This window comes from Microtus oregoni, unplaced genomic scaffold (assembly GCF_018167655.1).
Source record: "Microtus oregoni isolate MIOR12 unplaced genomic scaffold, Mior012 000048F_ref0000485, whole genome shotgun sequence".
In the NCBI taxonomy this organism is placed as follows: domain Eukaryota; kingdom Metazoa; phylum Chordata; class Mammalia; order Rodentia; family Cricetidae; genus Microtus; species Microtus oregoni.
Window position 1 is genome coordinate 15,825,961 of NW_024543222.1, and position 17,145 is coordinate 15,843,105.

Consider the following 17,145-nt stretch of genomic DNA (forward strand, 5'->3'; position numbering starts at 1 on the left):
CTGTGTGTAGGAGAAAGTCAGAAATAAGAGGAGATGGGACTCAGTTCACACATCAGGAGTACATCGCCGTGTCTCCTCCTTCCCAAGTAAGTTCTTTATTGTCTAACCAATCACCACGGTTACTGCGGCCTAGCACCAGGCCAGGCACACTAAGCATAATTACAAAGGGCAAGAGACTCCCTGCCAACGGGAGGTGTACAATTTCAACATTTTGCAGGAATTCCTCTGTGTCAAAAACCACATCTGGACTCAGTCGCCAGTATTGCAATGAACATTCTTTAAGTGGATTGTTAAAGACTCATCACAGCCCACATTCACAATGGCATAGAATTTTTCCTAGTATAACTTTGTTACCAATGAGCAGATTTATCATGTTCCTTGAAATTAAACTTGCGTTCCCCTTCCTAAAATAGGAATCAAGATTTTTTTTGAAAGGGGTTTTAAAAGGTTAAGCAGAAGGGCTTAAGTAAAATGTGGCCAAGAGTTGTATGGCCAGAGGGCTTGGAGCTGAACCCAGCCCCTCTCCAGACCTTCCTATCTATCACTATCTGCAAGACAACACAGCACACATTCCCAAACAGCTCTTGGACCACTACTGCCATTGAGGAGGGAGTCCATGCCACCAGAGCAGTCCAGGTAAAAGATGCTTCTCGGAGCAAAGTTTAGCACCAACCCAGGGAGTACAAGGGGTCACTGGGAGCTTCATCCCCTATATTAATCTCATGACTGTCTCACAAACTCAGAACTCATGAGTGTGCAGTTCAGCAAACAGATACTAACCAAAGGCCTACAGCAGACAATTGGACACAGGGACGACTCCACCCAGGAGTAACCGCTTCAGCGAAGAACATTCAGCACAGAGCAGGAAGTGGGAGCAGCAGCCTCGAGGGCCAAGACAGTGATGCCAGAACACAAGAGCCACCTCCCTTCACTTCCTCCAGCCAACCTGCGCTCCACTGTGGACCATGTGGCTTGGGGGAAGAGTCCTGGCCTCCTGCTGGGCCACCAGCCCACAGGGTCTCCATTTGGCAAGTAAGGGACAGGCTGGAAACTTCTCTAGTGTTACAGTCTTGATACTCTAATGAAAAAGGTCACAAATTCCTTGGACTAAAACAAGCTAACCAAGTTGGGCTGAACTAACAGAACTCGGGAAGCGGTCCCCCCTGGAGCCTCTTCACACCTGTGATAATCACAGATCTCCTCTTGCGATCGCTTTAAAGCATACAAGTGAGCTGCTAGCTTTGGCACGATGGGGAAAAATGACAGTTCCTTCCTTTCTTTTCACAAAAGGACATTGAAATCCAACAGGATTCAGGGTGTGTGGAGATGCCAGACCCAGGATTGCAACAATGGGACCTGTCTGGCTCCAGCTGTCTTATTTTCCAGCCTGGAGATGTTCTAGCTATCACACCCAGGGGAGGCCTCAGCAAAAATGACCATCGAAGCTAGTGAAATGGAAGGTAGCATTCAAAATGTAACACTGGTTTTCTTGAAATGGAATACTGGTTTTCCTATAGCGTGTATAAGGCACGGTGTGAGAAAGCCGCCCCCACTCCCAGCTGCACAGCCCCATGGGCTCCTCACACGCTCACATGCACACAGGAAAGGCCAGCTGGCTTTGCCACAATGCACGGGGAATGGGCTGTTTCTGATCACTTCTGGTTTTTGAGCTGGTTGGAGAGCCAGTCCAGGCCTTCGTAGAGCCCATCTCCGCTGGTGGCACACGTAGCCTGAATGTACCAGTTTCTCTGGCGAAGGGAATGTAAGCCGAGCTTGTCTGTGATCTCCGCTGCATTCATGGCATTAGGAAGATCCTTAAAGGAAACAAGCAGGCAGTTTACCAACTGTATCCGTGTGACACAATAGGACTTTACTCTAAAACGTACCCGACCCACCATCCCTATTTCAGTTACTCAGGCCCAAAACCTTCACTTTTTCTTTCTCAGTCCAAACAACAGGAAATCTCTACGGCCCTACCATCAGAACTGGTTCAGAATCTGACCACCTCTCCCAGCCTCTCTGCCACCACCTTGATCTGATGCCACCATAGTTCCTCACCCGAATAATGGAAACAAGCTCTTCATGGCTCATCCTGCTTCCGTGCTTGCCCCTAATGCCTAGTCAGAACACACCTCCTATCAAAGCCACACCAGCGTGTCCCCTCTCCCAGAGAAGAGCCAAAGCTGCCACCATGGCCTGCCAGGCTCTGGGGCCTCTAACTGGCTTACTTCATCTTTTTATCATAGCATCCCTATGTGTGACCATTTGATAAAAGTTATTTACTCAGGGTATTAATTATATATCATGTTTCTTTTAACTAGAAAGTAAGGCAGAAAGCTTTCTCTTTTCTCTGACCCATACCTGGGTTACCCACGCAGTAAGCTAAAACTAGCTGGACTAGATTAGCGTCAAAGGAAGATCTAGATGTACTGATATGAAAGAATGTCAAGTGTATGCTAAGCGAAAATACAGGAATTTAAATAGAAATATAATCACATAATTGTTTACATAGACATAGAAAGTTTTATATCTAGAAAGACATACAAAAAAATTGACTGTTTTATCCGACAATCAAAGTGAGAAGAACGGAAGGTAGCATCCAGAAGGTAATGCTGGCTTTCTTTTAATGGAATACTGCTTTTTTTAGGAGCTGTTTAAGTCTCAGTGTGAGAGCTCTGCCCCCACTCCCAGCCACATAGTTCCAGGAACTCTTCACACGTCCATATGCACACAGAGAAGGTGTTCTACTTGACATTCTAAACTGCTTTTCAAATTTCTACCTTGGACGGGTTCGGTTTTTAAACATTAAAAACAAAGCCACTATTTTCTTGCTGTGTCCAGAATGAAGCTGCCGAGCACCCTATGAGCACGACAGGGTGCAGGCGAGTGAATCAGGAGGCATCCCCCTCAGGAGGTCATGTCTAGAGTGGGGCTGACAAGAGAAACTACGGCTGGCCAGTCTCAAGTGATAGCACTGTCCTTCCAGCACGATCTCAGCTGAATGGGGAAAGCAGAAGGGGACGCACAGCCCTGGCATTCAGTTCTGCTCAGACCCAGAGGTTGAGCAGCTCTGCATCTGCCTTCCTCCCCCATTTCATGGCCTTCCCTTTCTAGATGAGCCTCTTCCTCCCCAAGCTGCCCTTTGCCCCACCACCCCCACATTTTGCTTCTGGAACCTGTGGCTCCCTTCAGTCCTGGCTCAGATCTAAGAGTCACTCCCAGCACTTCCCACAGCCCTTCTGCACCCCCTCACAACACTGACTTCCAGACATATTGAGGCTTTATTCACTGCCTCTCCTCCCACTTCAGAGCAAACACAAATGCAGGGCCTTGTGTCGTGTTCATTGCTAAGTACCTGCAGCAAAGCTGGGAACTTAGCGGGTGTCCCATTAGTATTTTCAGAGTGACTATGAGACATTATAAAAAGGAGATGGAGGAGAGGCGGTGGTTGAGACTGGTGAGGAGGAGGCAGACATCTAATTTAGATATCTATACATTTAAATAAGCCATCTGGCAGTAAATTTCAGTCTCAGTGTTCGGAAAGCTAACAACTGCATACCTGTTTGTTTACAAACACCAATAAAACTGCATCTCGGAGCTCATCTTCTGCTAACATTCTGGTTAGTTCTTCCCGGGCCTCATTGACCCGCTCTCTGTCATTACTGTCAACCACGAAAATCAGACCTGAAAAGAAATCCCAAGCATGTTAGTAACATGAACTCAGAGAGAACCGCTGTTCCTCTATCCACACAGCTGCTCCCTGCTCCCGGCAAGGCTCTGCTGGAGGCAGTGGCAGCAGGAGCTCAGTGCAGGCCTGGGATCTCAGCACTGAGGGAGGTGCTGAGGCAGAAATATCGCACACAAGGTCAAGGTCAGGCTGAGCTGACCCTGTCTCCCCCCATTACTCCTTTTGGAAAGTCTATATAATCTCCACAGTTGGGAAGCTTCCACATTCGTCTCTCCTGTCTCGTTCAGAAGGATCCTTACCAGACTAACCAGAGGGAACAAAGAAAAGTTAGGCTTAGTTACTAGTCACCTGCTTTCCACCTCAGAGGGAAAGGGTTTTGGAAGAGCACGGTTTATACATAAACAGCATCTGAGGATGTTGCCCTAAAACAGAGCCTTAACCGAAGGCCTGGGAGCAGGTCTGCTGTCTTGGACCTGGTTCTTCAGGAAGCAGGTGTGAGGCCTTGGGGGCACAAAGGACTGAAGGAAGGGACGGTTAACATAAAATCGAGCAGTCGGCCTGGTAACTCCCAGGTGAACAGTGTTGGATGCTGTTGGACATTCCAAGCCATATGAAACCTTTTGTACCCCCATGGAAAAAGGGGGGCAATTGTTTGTCCTTCTATACATACCCAAAAAGAACCTAAAAACTGTAAAACCCTCAACATTCTCACCTTTCTGAGAATGTCGAGATTCTTATGGACACCTATGGTAAAGCATTGGTTGCTCTTTTGTGGCCAGCACTTCCAGTGGGAGCGGAGTCCACCTCTGCTAGTTTATACTACTGAAACTGCCCCTGGGGAAGGGAGGGCAGCTGGGGTTTGACCCACACGGCCAAGTGATTCGCTCCATGTGCCTGTAACGAAGTCCAATAAAAACAAGGTGCACAAGAGCTCAGGGAAACTTCCCTGGTGGCACTTCTGTTCACCGTCTTACATCCATGCACTAGCAGAATCAGGTGCCGCTCCTGGAACTTGGGGGCAGCGGCCAACAGGAGCTGTGGCTGGCAGGCACCCTCGGGTCTTCCCGTTGACTGTGCACTAACGTTTTTTTGTTGCACTCACACTGATTGTGAGGACAGCTCTATGCCGAGAGGTCTGGGATTCATCCTCACAAGCTATCAGACCTGCCTGTGGGGTGCAAACTGCCAGACTGTAACCATCCAGCAGGAAGTCAGGGCGGCTGGGGGACCCCAATCCTACCACAGCCGATGACAGAAGTGAGGGAATCTTATACTGTGAAGTGCAGCCCAGCTCTGGGTCATGGTTGTCAGAGCCTTGACACACCCATAGATCAGTAGAGAAGTCCCAGCAGGTGAGAAACCCAGGCAGGCTGAAGGAGGCACCACGAGCTACCACACCACACCTAGGGAATAGCTGACCCCTGTACAGATTTGCCACATTGCTGAAGGAAGCAGTAAGGCAGGAAGAATGTGCAGGGGTGAGCACAGACTGGGGAAGAGTTCTGTCAGTATTCCACAGGACAACAACAGTAGCAAGTTGGCACTTAGCTGACAGCAAGGCCTTTGAGACAGAAATGAGAAGCAGCTGCCAAAAGAACTTGCGTGATCCTCGGCTGAACTCCCAGTAGTGACAGCTACTCCATTTCTGGGGTGTGGGCGATGACAAGCTGATTTCTGGGCATCGATCAGATGGTCCCTGGAATATTACTCTGCTAGAGTCGGACCTTAACACTCTTAAGTCACAGGTACACTGGAGGTCTCAAAGAGCTAGCGGGACAAGGCATCAGACACTGGCCAAGTGATATAACCAGGGAAACTCCTGGAAGAAAACACTTGGCGAGAGATTGACAGCTATCTTTGACATCAGAAGGGCCATGGCATTGAGTCAGGAAGCTCTGGAGGCCTCAACGAGGAGACAGAAGACAAGCAGGAAGAAATCACGAGAAGTCCCCAGGACAGAGGCAGAGGACTGCAGAGAAAGGGAGCCTCAGAGAACTCTGCTAGAGGTGCCCAGCTTAAGACCCAGCTCATGGGGGCTCTGCAGGAGGAGACTCTGGTAGGGAAACGGAAGCAGGGTCAGATGACACTGAGGTTTCACAACAGTCCAAGGGAGAGAACCAGGCCTGACCCTCGGCCCAGGCCTCCATGTGTCCCAGGCCCTCCAGGCAGCCTACCCAGAAGACAAGCACTCTCAGGATTTCTGACATACTTAGAGTCTTCGTGTAAGTCAAAGTTCTATCTGCTATATCACCAGATTAGGAAGGAAAACACTCAGGCCCCCACCCACATAGGTCTGGGATGCTACTCGCAATTCTGAATCCCAATTCTAAGTACTCTAGCCGATTTGGAAATTCAAGCAGATCCTTAGCTGCCAATGCAAACCCCACAGAGCAGAAATGACTGCTAGCGCTCTGCTAGTCCTAACTCAAGGATAACTTTATGTCCTTGCTGGGGAATGCTGTTTTCAGGTGTGGGACTTTGTTTATGCTGCATTTGTTTAACTCTGTGAAGCTGTGTTACTATGCTGTCTAAAACACCTGATGATCCTAATTAAAAGATGAATGGCCAATAGCGAGGCAGAAGCAAGGATAGGCAGCGCCAGCAGGCAGAGTATAAACAGAAGGAGAACCGAGAACAAGGAGAACACCAGGGAACAGCCACTCAGCAAGTCAAGGAGAAAGAAGTAAAGGAGCTACAGAGAAATAGAAAAAGAGGCAAAGGCAGTCAGGATAATTTAGGCTAGGAAAAGCTGGCAAGAAACAAGCCAAGCTAAGGCCAAGCATTTATAGGTAAGAACAAACCTCTGTGTGTGTGATTTATTTGGGAGCTGGGTGGTGGACCCCTCAAAGAGCCAAATGTCATAAAACACGTCCTTTACTGAATACTCTCAACAACATGATGTTGCCCGTGTGCCTGAGACCCAGGCAGTTCTCTAAAATCAAGAGCCAAAATACATACTTCTTCCCTTAAAAATAAAGTAGAATTACATCAGACTGTTTTGATCTAGGTCCTGATCTAAGAAGCTACCATCAGTGTGACTACACTTACAAAGAGAAAAGGTGCGCCGATACAAGAACTTGTTAAGGAGCCCTACGTAGTTGGAGAACCATGCGTTCCAGGCAAGCCTGACCTCACAGCAACACCCTGCGGTAGAGCACTTGCCTGGCATATGCAAGGTTCTAGGTTTGATCTCAGCCTTGCTCCTCACCTCTCTAGGAAAGGAGGAAGTAGGGGAATATATGTATTACATTTATTATATTATCTACACTTGTAGAAAAGGTATGTGTAGACACAAAAAATAAAGGTGTTTGTGTGTAGGAGGTAAACTGAGAAATGAAACTTTTTTCTTTGTATCCTTTCCTCTTTTTCTTCTTTTTTTTTTTTTTGATACAGGTATACTACCATTCAATAATGGATGAACCAATGTGAGTGTAGTGGCTCACAATCTTAGGCCCAGCACTTGAGAGGCAGAGGCAGGTGGATCTCTGAGCTCAAGGCCAGCCTGGTCTACAGCCAAGGCTACACAGAGAAACCCTGTCTCAATCTGCCACCTCCAACAAAAAAATAACCCACAGAACAAGGAGAAAAATCCACATTAGAAGTAATGATCTATTTTTTTTCCGTTTATTTATTTATTAAAGATTTCTGTCTCTTCCCTGCCACCTCCTCCCATTTCCCTCCCCCTCCCCCAATCAAGTTCCCCTCCCTTGTCAGCCCATAGAGCTATCAGGGTTCCCTGCCCAGTGGGAAGTCCAAGGACCACCCACCTCCATCCAGGTCCAGTAAGGTGAGCATCCAAACTGCCTAGGCTCCCACAAAGCCAGTACGTGCAGTAGGAGTAATGATCTATTTTATACACACTACAGTTATCAGGAAATCAGACAGTTTAAATTCTAGTCTATATAGGGCTCATGGGGCTGAGAAAGCGTTCTAGCCCTGAGCTTTATCCTCAGGGTTTTTATTTTGAAACATCTCACAAAGCTGACAAGGCTAGTCTTGAATTTATTCTGCAGCCCAGGCAGACCCTGAATTTGTGATCCTCCCTTGACATTCTGAGTAGCCATGATTTCAGGCCTGTACCTCCAGGCTCAGTTTTTGATGTCTTAATAGAGAATTATAAGCATTCATTAAGGTCTGTTATGACCTTAACAGACTGATGAAGAAAATTTAAATTAAAAGGCAGCCTGACCTTTGGGAAGTTGGCAGACAAAATAGGGGCAGCATCCAAGACTCCTCACAGATGAGACGTGGCCCAGCCAGAGACGGCAAGTCCATTCTTCACAAAGCTCCTTCTTGCTATTTCAGAAGCCCAAACTACCACCCTTCACTCCCAGAACACAGCTACTTCCTCCACCAAAGCAAGAGTTACTGAAATTCTATAAAATTAGGCTTGTTACAAACAGAAAACTGAAGACAAAATGCACCTCAATTTGACACTGAAATGTGGAAACTAAATAGGGAGGGAAGAAGTGTGGCCAGAGAAGACTGCCATCCGCCTCTGAGGGCTGCGGCCTCTCAGCCGCCCGACTGAGCACTTTACAAAATTATTCTCATTTGAGCCCCAGGATTTAGGCAAAAGGCATTATACTCTTTTTAACATGAGGGAATGGAGATTGAAGAAATTACCCGACTTTCCTAAGATTTCTTAGCAGCTGTGGTTCAAACCCAGCTGGACTAGTTTATTACAGAAGAGAAGATGCAAGGTGGCCAAGCTGCCAAGCGCCAGTCCAAGATAAGTACCCACTTCAGTGAGCATCAAAACTGCGTCCTATTTGCGAGGCCTAAATCATAATGTGAAAGTCTAGACTTCGCCATGGGAATGGTGTGGTTTCCCTGGAAATAAAGACTCAAGCATTTTTCCTGACTTCCTTGTATAGAATGTACTTCAGAAAATTCCTTATTTAAAAGGATTTCAGCAGACAAATAGAGAAAGAGTAACAAAGGGTCTGGGGAGTGGCTTGATGTCCTTGAAAAAGGCCCTGGTCAACCCCCAACAACACAAAGACAACAATAAAGAGTTCAGGCCAGAGACTGCAGAGATGGCTCAGAGGTTAAGAGCAGTGCCTGCTCTCCCAGAGGTCCTGAGTTCAATTCCCAGCAACCACATGGTGGCTCACAACCATCTGTAATGAGATCTGGTGCCCTCTTCTGGCACGCAAGCATACAAGGGAGGAATGTTGTATACATAATAAATAAATCTTTAAAAAAAAAAAAAAAAGAGTTCAAGGCCAGTCTGCAGTAGGCAGGCCCTCTCAGAAGGGATAACACAATTTAAAGAAACTACCATTTTGCAACTCCTAACAAAACAGAGTACTCAACATCATTCAAAGTACACTAGGATTACGTGGTAAAGGTTGATAGGAGTTTCATTTGGGGAAGTTAGGTTGACATCATGTGAGCACACTTGGCATCAAAGTATGAAAACCCAGAAGCTGCAGGGGGCTCAAGGTGGGAGAGGCCAGTGTTTCATGGGTGCTGGATTTCAGTTGTACAAGATGAGGTAGGTTTTGAAAACAGGCAATGATTATGATGGTGCAACATTATGAATGTATTTAATACCAACGACCTATAAGCTTAGAAGTAGTTTATATCCCCAAAAGAGTGGGTGTGTATGTATAAACTCTCTATATATATGTATATATACATACACACAAACACTATGACACAATAACAGAATACAAGTACAAAACAACAACAGAGAAACCTTTCACCCAATCATTCTGCTCACAGGTAAATCAAGATAATTGAAATAAGGACACACACCATAATTCCAGCACTCAGGACGCAGAGGCCGGAGGAACTCCAATACCTGCAGAAGAATGTTCATAGCAGCACTGTTCATGAAAGCAAAAAAGGGAAAGCAACCTAAATGTTCATTAATTAATGAACAAGCCAGGGTCAGGCAGTGGTGGCCATGCCTTTAGTCTCAACACTCAGGAAGCAGAGGCAGGTGGATCTCTGAGTTCAAGGCCAGCCTGGTCTACAAAGCAAGTTTCTGGACAGCCAGGGCCACACAGAGCCTGTCTCAAAAAACCACAACAAGAAAAAAAAATGTATTTTGTTGTTGTTGTTGTCATATTGTGTGTATGTATACATGCATGCATATATATGTATGTATATATAAAGTTTATACATACACATACTCGTGAGAGGGGGGATAAAGACACACACTTGTTGTACATACTCAGTTTAAATGTCCAGGCTCATTTAAAACTCAGGATCTTCTCACTGCAGCCTCCCTAGCTGAATCAGCCAATTTTGTCCTATAGTGAAGGCTAACTATATTTTAAGTTCAAAGCCATCCTGGGTTACATAATCTTGTCTCAAAAGAAGAAAAACTTTTTTAAAATCCACCCTATTTTGAGGAAACATATTCGAAAATCTACAAGCTGGGAAAATAACTATAAATTTAGTTACATGTCAAGTGTGACAGCAAAAGAATAGCATTAAGATATAAAGGGACAACTAACCTGGGGTGTGGTCCTAAAGGCTGCAAATGTTAAGGTCTTTACTGTTAAACACATGCAACAAAAACTCCATCAGCTTCAGAATCTTCAAAAGCGAATATATCCTAAGTAGACTCCAAAGTGATTAATGTGTAGATGCCATATGGTGACATGGGAACCAGGGTATGAAAACCACGAGAACAGTCTATTTCAACTGACAAGACCCAGGAAGGCACCATTTACTGAAAACACAGCCCTGGGGACACAATTGAATTAGAACTACTTCCCAGAGATCACCGGTAAGGGAGCAGGGTGCAGATCTGAGACGGGTGTCCATGCCTGCTCATAAACACCTGGAGCAGGAGGGCCATCAGGGAAGCACTGCGGCCACACAGATGACAGGATCCATCATGGGGCTCCAGCCATCCCTATTCATCCCTTTCCCTATGGACATGATTTCCAGATATTCTCAGGAGATTTAAAGGAGTTGACTGAATTCAAATTCTTCAAAAATCGGCACTTGATCTAAGGACATATCCCTCAATTAACTGAAAGATGAGACCCATTAGGCTAACCATTTTCCAACCTTTCTGCACTAAGAAGAGTTAAAACCCAGGTCTTTTTCTGGGTTATGTCTAGGAACAATGTCACAAGTCACTTCCCTGGTCAGAATGGCTGGCTACCCATATAAGGCAGTGCCAGCAGGCATCACAGGTTCCCATCTTAAAACACATTCAGTAGGCACACTTTGAGCTTTACCTTGAGTGTTCTGGAAGTAATGTCGCCACAAAGGTCTGATTTTGTCTTGGCCACCAACATCCCAGACTGTGAAGCTGATGTTTTTATATTCTACAGTCTCCACATTGAAACCTAAGTAGGAAAGTTAGAAAAACTTTTCATTATGATTTTCACTGGTTCAATAATTCAAGATAACTCCAATTAACATTTGGATAGCACTGCTAATTTATAAAGCAGCTTGAAAACCAAAGAGTTACAGGTCACAGGGAGAAAGTTCACACTCTGTCATTCATTGTGCCTGGTGTCTCAAAACCTCTCTACTCTGACCACCCACTGCCCACCACCCAGCTAATCATAAGAAAAAGCAGAGCAAAGGAAGACATTCCGATTGATTCGCCGACAATAAAACAATCCTAGCAGCAGTCAGTGTCTTCTTCCTGTCAGATGGCAGGTTCCACTGTCACTGCTGGGGCACAGCCTTTGGAGGGGAGCCTGGGTGTGCACATTAAATATTCACCCCTCATGTGAAGCTGTCTTCCAGAGCTTACCGCAAGGAAATAAAGTACATGTCTGCAAATATGTAAGGCAGGGTCTGGAGAGATGGCTCAGTGGTTAGAGCACTGGCTGCTCTTCCAGAGGACCTGGGTTTAATTCCCAGCACCCACATGGTGGCTCACAACTGTCTGTAACTCCAGTTCCAAGGGATTGGATGCCCTCTTCTGGCCTCTAAAAACACCAGGTCCACAAGTAGTGTACAGATATAAACGCAGGCAAAATACCCACATATATAAAATAGAAAATAAAAATAAATGTTTTTTAAAAGTGAAAGATACTCACAAAAAAACAAACAAGTGAGCCTGCCATGGCAGTACAGGCCTGAAATTTTAGCACTTGAGAGGATGAAGCAAGAAAATGGCTGCCAGTTTAAGGTCACCTACATAGCAAGACTGTGTCTTAAAAAGATTAAACAACAACAAACAAGTCCAGCACACTAAGGCTGGGAAAATAGCTCAGGAAATAAAGTGCGAGGGCCTAGATTCAATTCCCACAAGGAGGGCGGGGATGGGGTGAGGTGGGAAGGGGGTGAGGGTAGGAGTGGGATGAGGTGAGGTGGGGGTGGGGTAAAATGGGGCAGGGATTGGATGGGGTGGGCTAGAGGATTTGTAATCCTAGAACTAGAGAGACAGAGACAGGAGGGTCCCTGGGGCTTGCTGATGAACCAGCATGGAACTCACCTGCAAGTGAGAGATTCTGTCTCAAAATTAGGAGTGAGGGGTGGAGAGGTAGGGGTAGATAAGACTGAAGAATGATACCCAAGGCTAAACCCTGGCCTTGACACTCTGAAAGGCAGGCTTGCATGCACGCGCGCGCGCGCGCGCACACACACACACACACATACACACACACACAACTGCAAATAACCTAACCACCTACGAATGAATTAGTTTAAAATACAGCCATATAATGGAATACTAAACCCGTTATCAAAAACATCCTGCTGCTGTCCCTTTTAATCTAGTGAAGGCCAGCTCATTCTTTTGGTCTCAGTTCATCTCTTCATTGGTGGCATCAGCCTTCTCTTTAGCTCTATTTACCTAGGGAGCCAGCAAGTCAGAGTGCTCTCTTTCAAGGTGGTCTTTTATCCCCTAGAGGCACTGGCTTCCTTAACATGGTGGCAGCTTTCAATGCCGGTGATGTTTCCCTAGCTAAAGGAAGTGGCCAAGTTCAGCACCATGAAGGAAGCGGCACAAGGGCAAAGCGTGATTCATTGGAGGTCATTAGTTCAACAATCACATCTTTATGCAATTCATTCACCAAAGATGAATGAACTATCAGACACCTAACATGGCCAGGTGTTTTATTAAACGCTGGGGACAGTGAACAAGTCACGCATGCTTCCTTACTTACACTGTTAGAAAGAAGAGAGTGAACAATCAATAAACCACAAACATCTTAAGTATTACTAAGGACTTCAAGATACTCTGGAAACTTAGAGCAAGGGAAAAGGAAAGGAGCCTCTGAGAAAGAATGTTTAAACTGAGACCAAAAGAGTAGGCTGGCAGCGTTCTCTAGGTAAAAGGGAAGGGGCAAAGAAAGGAGGAGGAGAACATTCCAGAGGGAAATCTCAACACTGCTGAGTGCAAACTGAGAAAACAGCACTCATTTTACAAACATACCCATCAAAATCCTTCAACAGAATATTAAAAGACTATTCAAAACTTGTATATATTTTTGCATATAAAAATTTACAGAAGCATGTATTTTTATCTTATTTGCGTGTGTGTGTGTGTGTGTGTGTGTGTGTGTGTGTGTGTGTACACGGCCATGTGGAGATCAGAGGGCAACTTTGTGGAGTTCCAGGAATAGAACTCAGGTGCAGGAACCAAATCAGGTGGTCAGGCAGGCAGCAAGAGCCTTTGCCTGCTGAGCTACGTGCCAGCCCATTTATTGTTTTTATAACTGGGGAGAGCTGTTTTCATCTTGAACTAAAACATTTTCAAACTGCATGTGTGAACATTTCTATCAGTTTATAACGTTCTTCAAATGCTTCAACCTCTGAAGCAAGCGCCTCAGGTCAAAGTTGAGCCATCTCAGCCACACCAGAAAGACAGTGCGCAAAGGCACGTGACAGCCTGGGGAATCTGGTTTTGTAGGCAAGTCACAAGGCGAAGATTAAGTTGTCACAACTGCTTTTGCAAATCTCCTAAAGAGTCCACAAAACACAGCGCTGGTTCACAGTAAAGGCAGGCTGCTGAATCCCTTCAGCTGGATACCATACCACCTCACATATCTGTCTTGAGGAAGGGCAAGAGGAACACAAAGTCTACCTTTAAACACCTGGTTCAAAGAGACACTCCCAAGAGAAGTCAGATAGAGCGGAGGCTGCGAAAGGCAGGGCTAGTTCCCACCTGAGGCTTGACCTAGGTCCCACTCCATAGCAAGAGTAGAGAGCAGTGCTTCCTTCCTTTACCATCTCAGTGGTTACTCTCTTTTCCTCATTGCCAAGCAAACAGGGTTAAATCTGCTTAGCCTAAACTTGTTCACGACTCTCCTGTAAGCCAATGAAGGTGCCAGGGATGCTAAGAAGCACTTAGAAATACCTATGGTGGAACACAATGGTACACTGTGAAGGATAAATCAGAAGAAGTGTCACAAGTTCAAAGTCAGCCTGTACAGTGTAAGACCTTGTCTCAAAATACAAAATAACACAACATCATCTGGGGCTTCAAATGTACATTCTTAAAGTAGTCAAAGTTTTTTTAAAAAAAAATATTCAATATAAAAAGCACATCAGGGGCTGGAGTAAAATGCTTGTTGATCAAGAATGAGTACCTGAGACTAGATTCCCCAGCTCACAAGTAAAGGCTTGGTGGGCAGTGGTGGGACAGGTCTTTAATCCCAGCATTTGGGAGGCAGAGATAGGAAGATCTGCCTGGTCCACATAGTGAGCTCAAGGTCAGTCAGAGCTACACAGAGAAACCCTGTCTCAAAAAACAACAACAAAAAAGAGATAGGCCTGATGGCACGTCTGTAACCATGTTGTCGGAGGGTGGGGGGTGTACGTCATACAGGAAGATCCTCAAGCTTAATAGCCAGTCAGCCTTGTCAAAATGGCAAGCTCTGGCTTCAGTGAAGAGGCTCTGTCTCAAAAAAATAAGGTGGAAAGTGATAGAGAAGACACCTGATATGAACATGCATATACACACATGAAACATACATATGCAAATGAAACTTTTGAAAAAACAACACATCAAAGTACAACATGCTAAACTATGAACTGGAAAGGCCACAGGCATGGACATACCTATGGTAGGGATGGTTGTCACAATCTCTCCCAGCTTCAACTTGTACAAAATGGTGGTTTTGCCAGCTGCATCCAAGCCCACCATGAGAATCCGCATTTCCTTCTTCCCAAATAGGCTTTTAAACAGTTTTTCAAAAACATTCCCCATTGTAGATGAATTCTGTAACCTGAATGAAAAGCAAGTTGAACAGTTATTTTCTGAGATATATATATCTCATATATATACACATATTCATTGGTAAGTGTATAAAAGCAGCATACATAAAATACAAGGCACAATTAGTAGTGGTTCCTAGTAAAAGTTAAGTACAGCTTGGCCAATAAGGAAAAGTGTGTCTTGTTTTCAAAAGCAGACAACACTAGCCCTCCTCTGATGCTTTGCCAGAAAACTGTATTTTCCACTGCAGCATCCAAGTGGGAAGTGAGACACACAGTCAATGCCATGCTATGTGCAGCCTTCAGCCACCTTAAGCATGGAAGAAATGCCACCACATATAACTATACTTTCTTCTAAGCCCACCTAAAATGAAAATTTAGGGAGCAGACACCCTGTTCTCCACAATATGAAGCAAAGCTCTTAAGGCGGGTAAAACAGCGATATCTCTAAAAACTATAGCTGCCCTTGGCTGGCAGACCATACCAATACTGAGAGAAGAACTAGGAAGTTTCAGAGTTGAAGATACCAATATTGGGGACACACATCAAGTAGATAGATAGGTTGAGGGCATACTTTAGCATCTGTTTTTGTTTTTTGTTTGGTTTGGTTTGGTTTTTTGAGACAGGGTTTCTCTGTAGCTTTGGAGTCTGTCCTGGAACTTGCTATGTAGACTAGGCTGACCTCAAACTCACAGAGATCCTCCTGCCTCTGCCTCCCGAGCGCTGGGACTAAAGGCGTGGGCCATCACCACCTGGCGGAGTTGACCATCTTAGAATTTATGAACAGATATAATATGAATGACTGACTCCAAAGGTCCATGAATGTTCATGAACCAAAGACAGCTACTGTAACCATGTCAAGGAAAAGGTAATTAATTAGCAGACCATCTCCTCCCTGTGCCCCCTCCAATCATTACTCCCTAGAAGGTCATTATTCTATTGACTGGAACAGCTTAAACTTCAGCAGTTAGTGGAATACCCGGCAGGTCATCTGACAAAGCAAAGCCATCAGATGAGTTTTTGCAGAACGTTCGTCTTCCTCTTAACGGATCTGCCTATTCAAACGGTGTGATATTTCAGACTGAAAAGCAGAACTACTTGTACACCCAGTATACTCTATTCAACAATGACTGTTCAAAAACACGTTCTTGAGTCCCAAAGCCCAAACAAAACAAATCCCCATAATCTCCTTTGTTCCACAAACCATGGTTTGCCTTTACAAATTGTTCACCAAGGAAAGCTTTACTGGAGTCTCTCTCTCTGTCTCTGTGTGTGTGTGTGTGTGTGTGTGTGTTCATCCAGATTCTAGTGACTCAGAGGGGAGAGTGGCCAATTCCAGAAGTCCCTCTTTTGAAAGTCAACAGTTCCTACAACAGCTTAATACCGTGGACTATGGCCAAGTACACACCACTCCATTCCACCATGAGAGAGGGTGAGCACACTTCTGTACACATATGAGAACCAAATGATCAAAGAAAGAATGACTACTTTCTTCATTCACGGGTCTGTCATGCTCTAAAAACAGTCCAGTACCTTGACGCATTCAAAATTCCTAGATTCCTTTCATGTTTCCGGGGGGTGTGGGGGGTGAGAAGTGTCATAGACCAGGAAACTCAAAGGGCCATTCATTCGGAGGAAAGGGAGGAACCTCCTGCTTCCAGTCCCCTGGAGGCCCAGTGCCAGATTCTCCTTGCCACCGCACAGCATATTCATGGTTGTCCCGCTAGTTTCCCTTGGTTCATCACCCCGCTCCGGTGCCCGAGGTACTAGGACGCACGGTGGGCAGGGGGCCCCTCTGGAGTAAGATCCATCAACTCTAGAGCCCTTTCCAAACGTCCGCAGAGAAAGATCACAAGTGACAATGATAGTGAGACCTCAAGGGCACGAGCGACAGCAGTAGCCAAGGTGAGCGCGCGCAGGGGCGGGCACGCGCACCGTGAATCTGGGGCCGATGAGGGCTGTTTGCCCGGGACACCAGGCTGGCTCCCTTGGGACAGCGGACTGCTACGCCGCAGAGCCCGCCAGGCATCAATCGGCTCCGCGCCGTCCGGCCCGACGGAGGCGGGGAACCCAGTGGACCCAGCCCCTTTCGAAAGCCGCCGCGGCCGCTCTCCGGTGTCCTGCCCGCTGACACTCAGGACACCAGCGGGGCCTCGAGCCCCGCCGTCCCTCCCCTGCAGCCCGCCACTCACCTGTCTCTGCGGTGATCACCTCCACAAAGCCAGTCCCGAAGCCGCTACTCCGCCGCGATCGCCTGGAAGAAGTCGGCGCTCAATAAAATGGCGACTGGCTGGAGGCGGGGACAGCAACCA

The 17,145-nt window shown here is 46.1% G+C and overlaps 1 protein-coding gene across 1 annotated transcript; it reads right to left on the reverse strand.

Moving 5' to 3' along the window:
• Positions 1-46: 46 nt before the first annotated feature.
• On the reverse strand, positions 47-17,114 carry LOC121436311 (ADP-ribosylation factor 2). The gene is made up of 5 exons (XM_041636145.1): positions 17,026-17,114; positions 14,678-14,844; positions 10,894-11,004; positions 3,560-3,684; positions 47-1,814 (listed from the first exon to the last, which is right to left on the reverse strand). The coding sequence occupies exons 2-5, from the start codon at positions 14,823-14,825 to the stop codon at positions 1,653-1,655; spliced, it is 546 nt and encodes a 181-aa protein (XP_041492079.1). The 5' UTR covers positions 14,826-14,844; positions 17,026-17,114; the 3' UTR covers positions 47-1,652.
• Between the last annotated feature and the right edge of the window lie 31 nt (positions 17,115-17,145).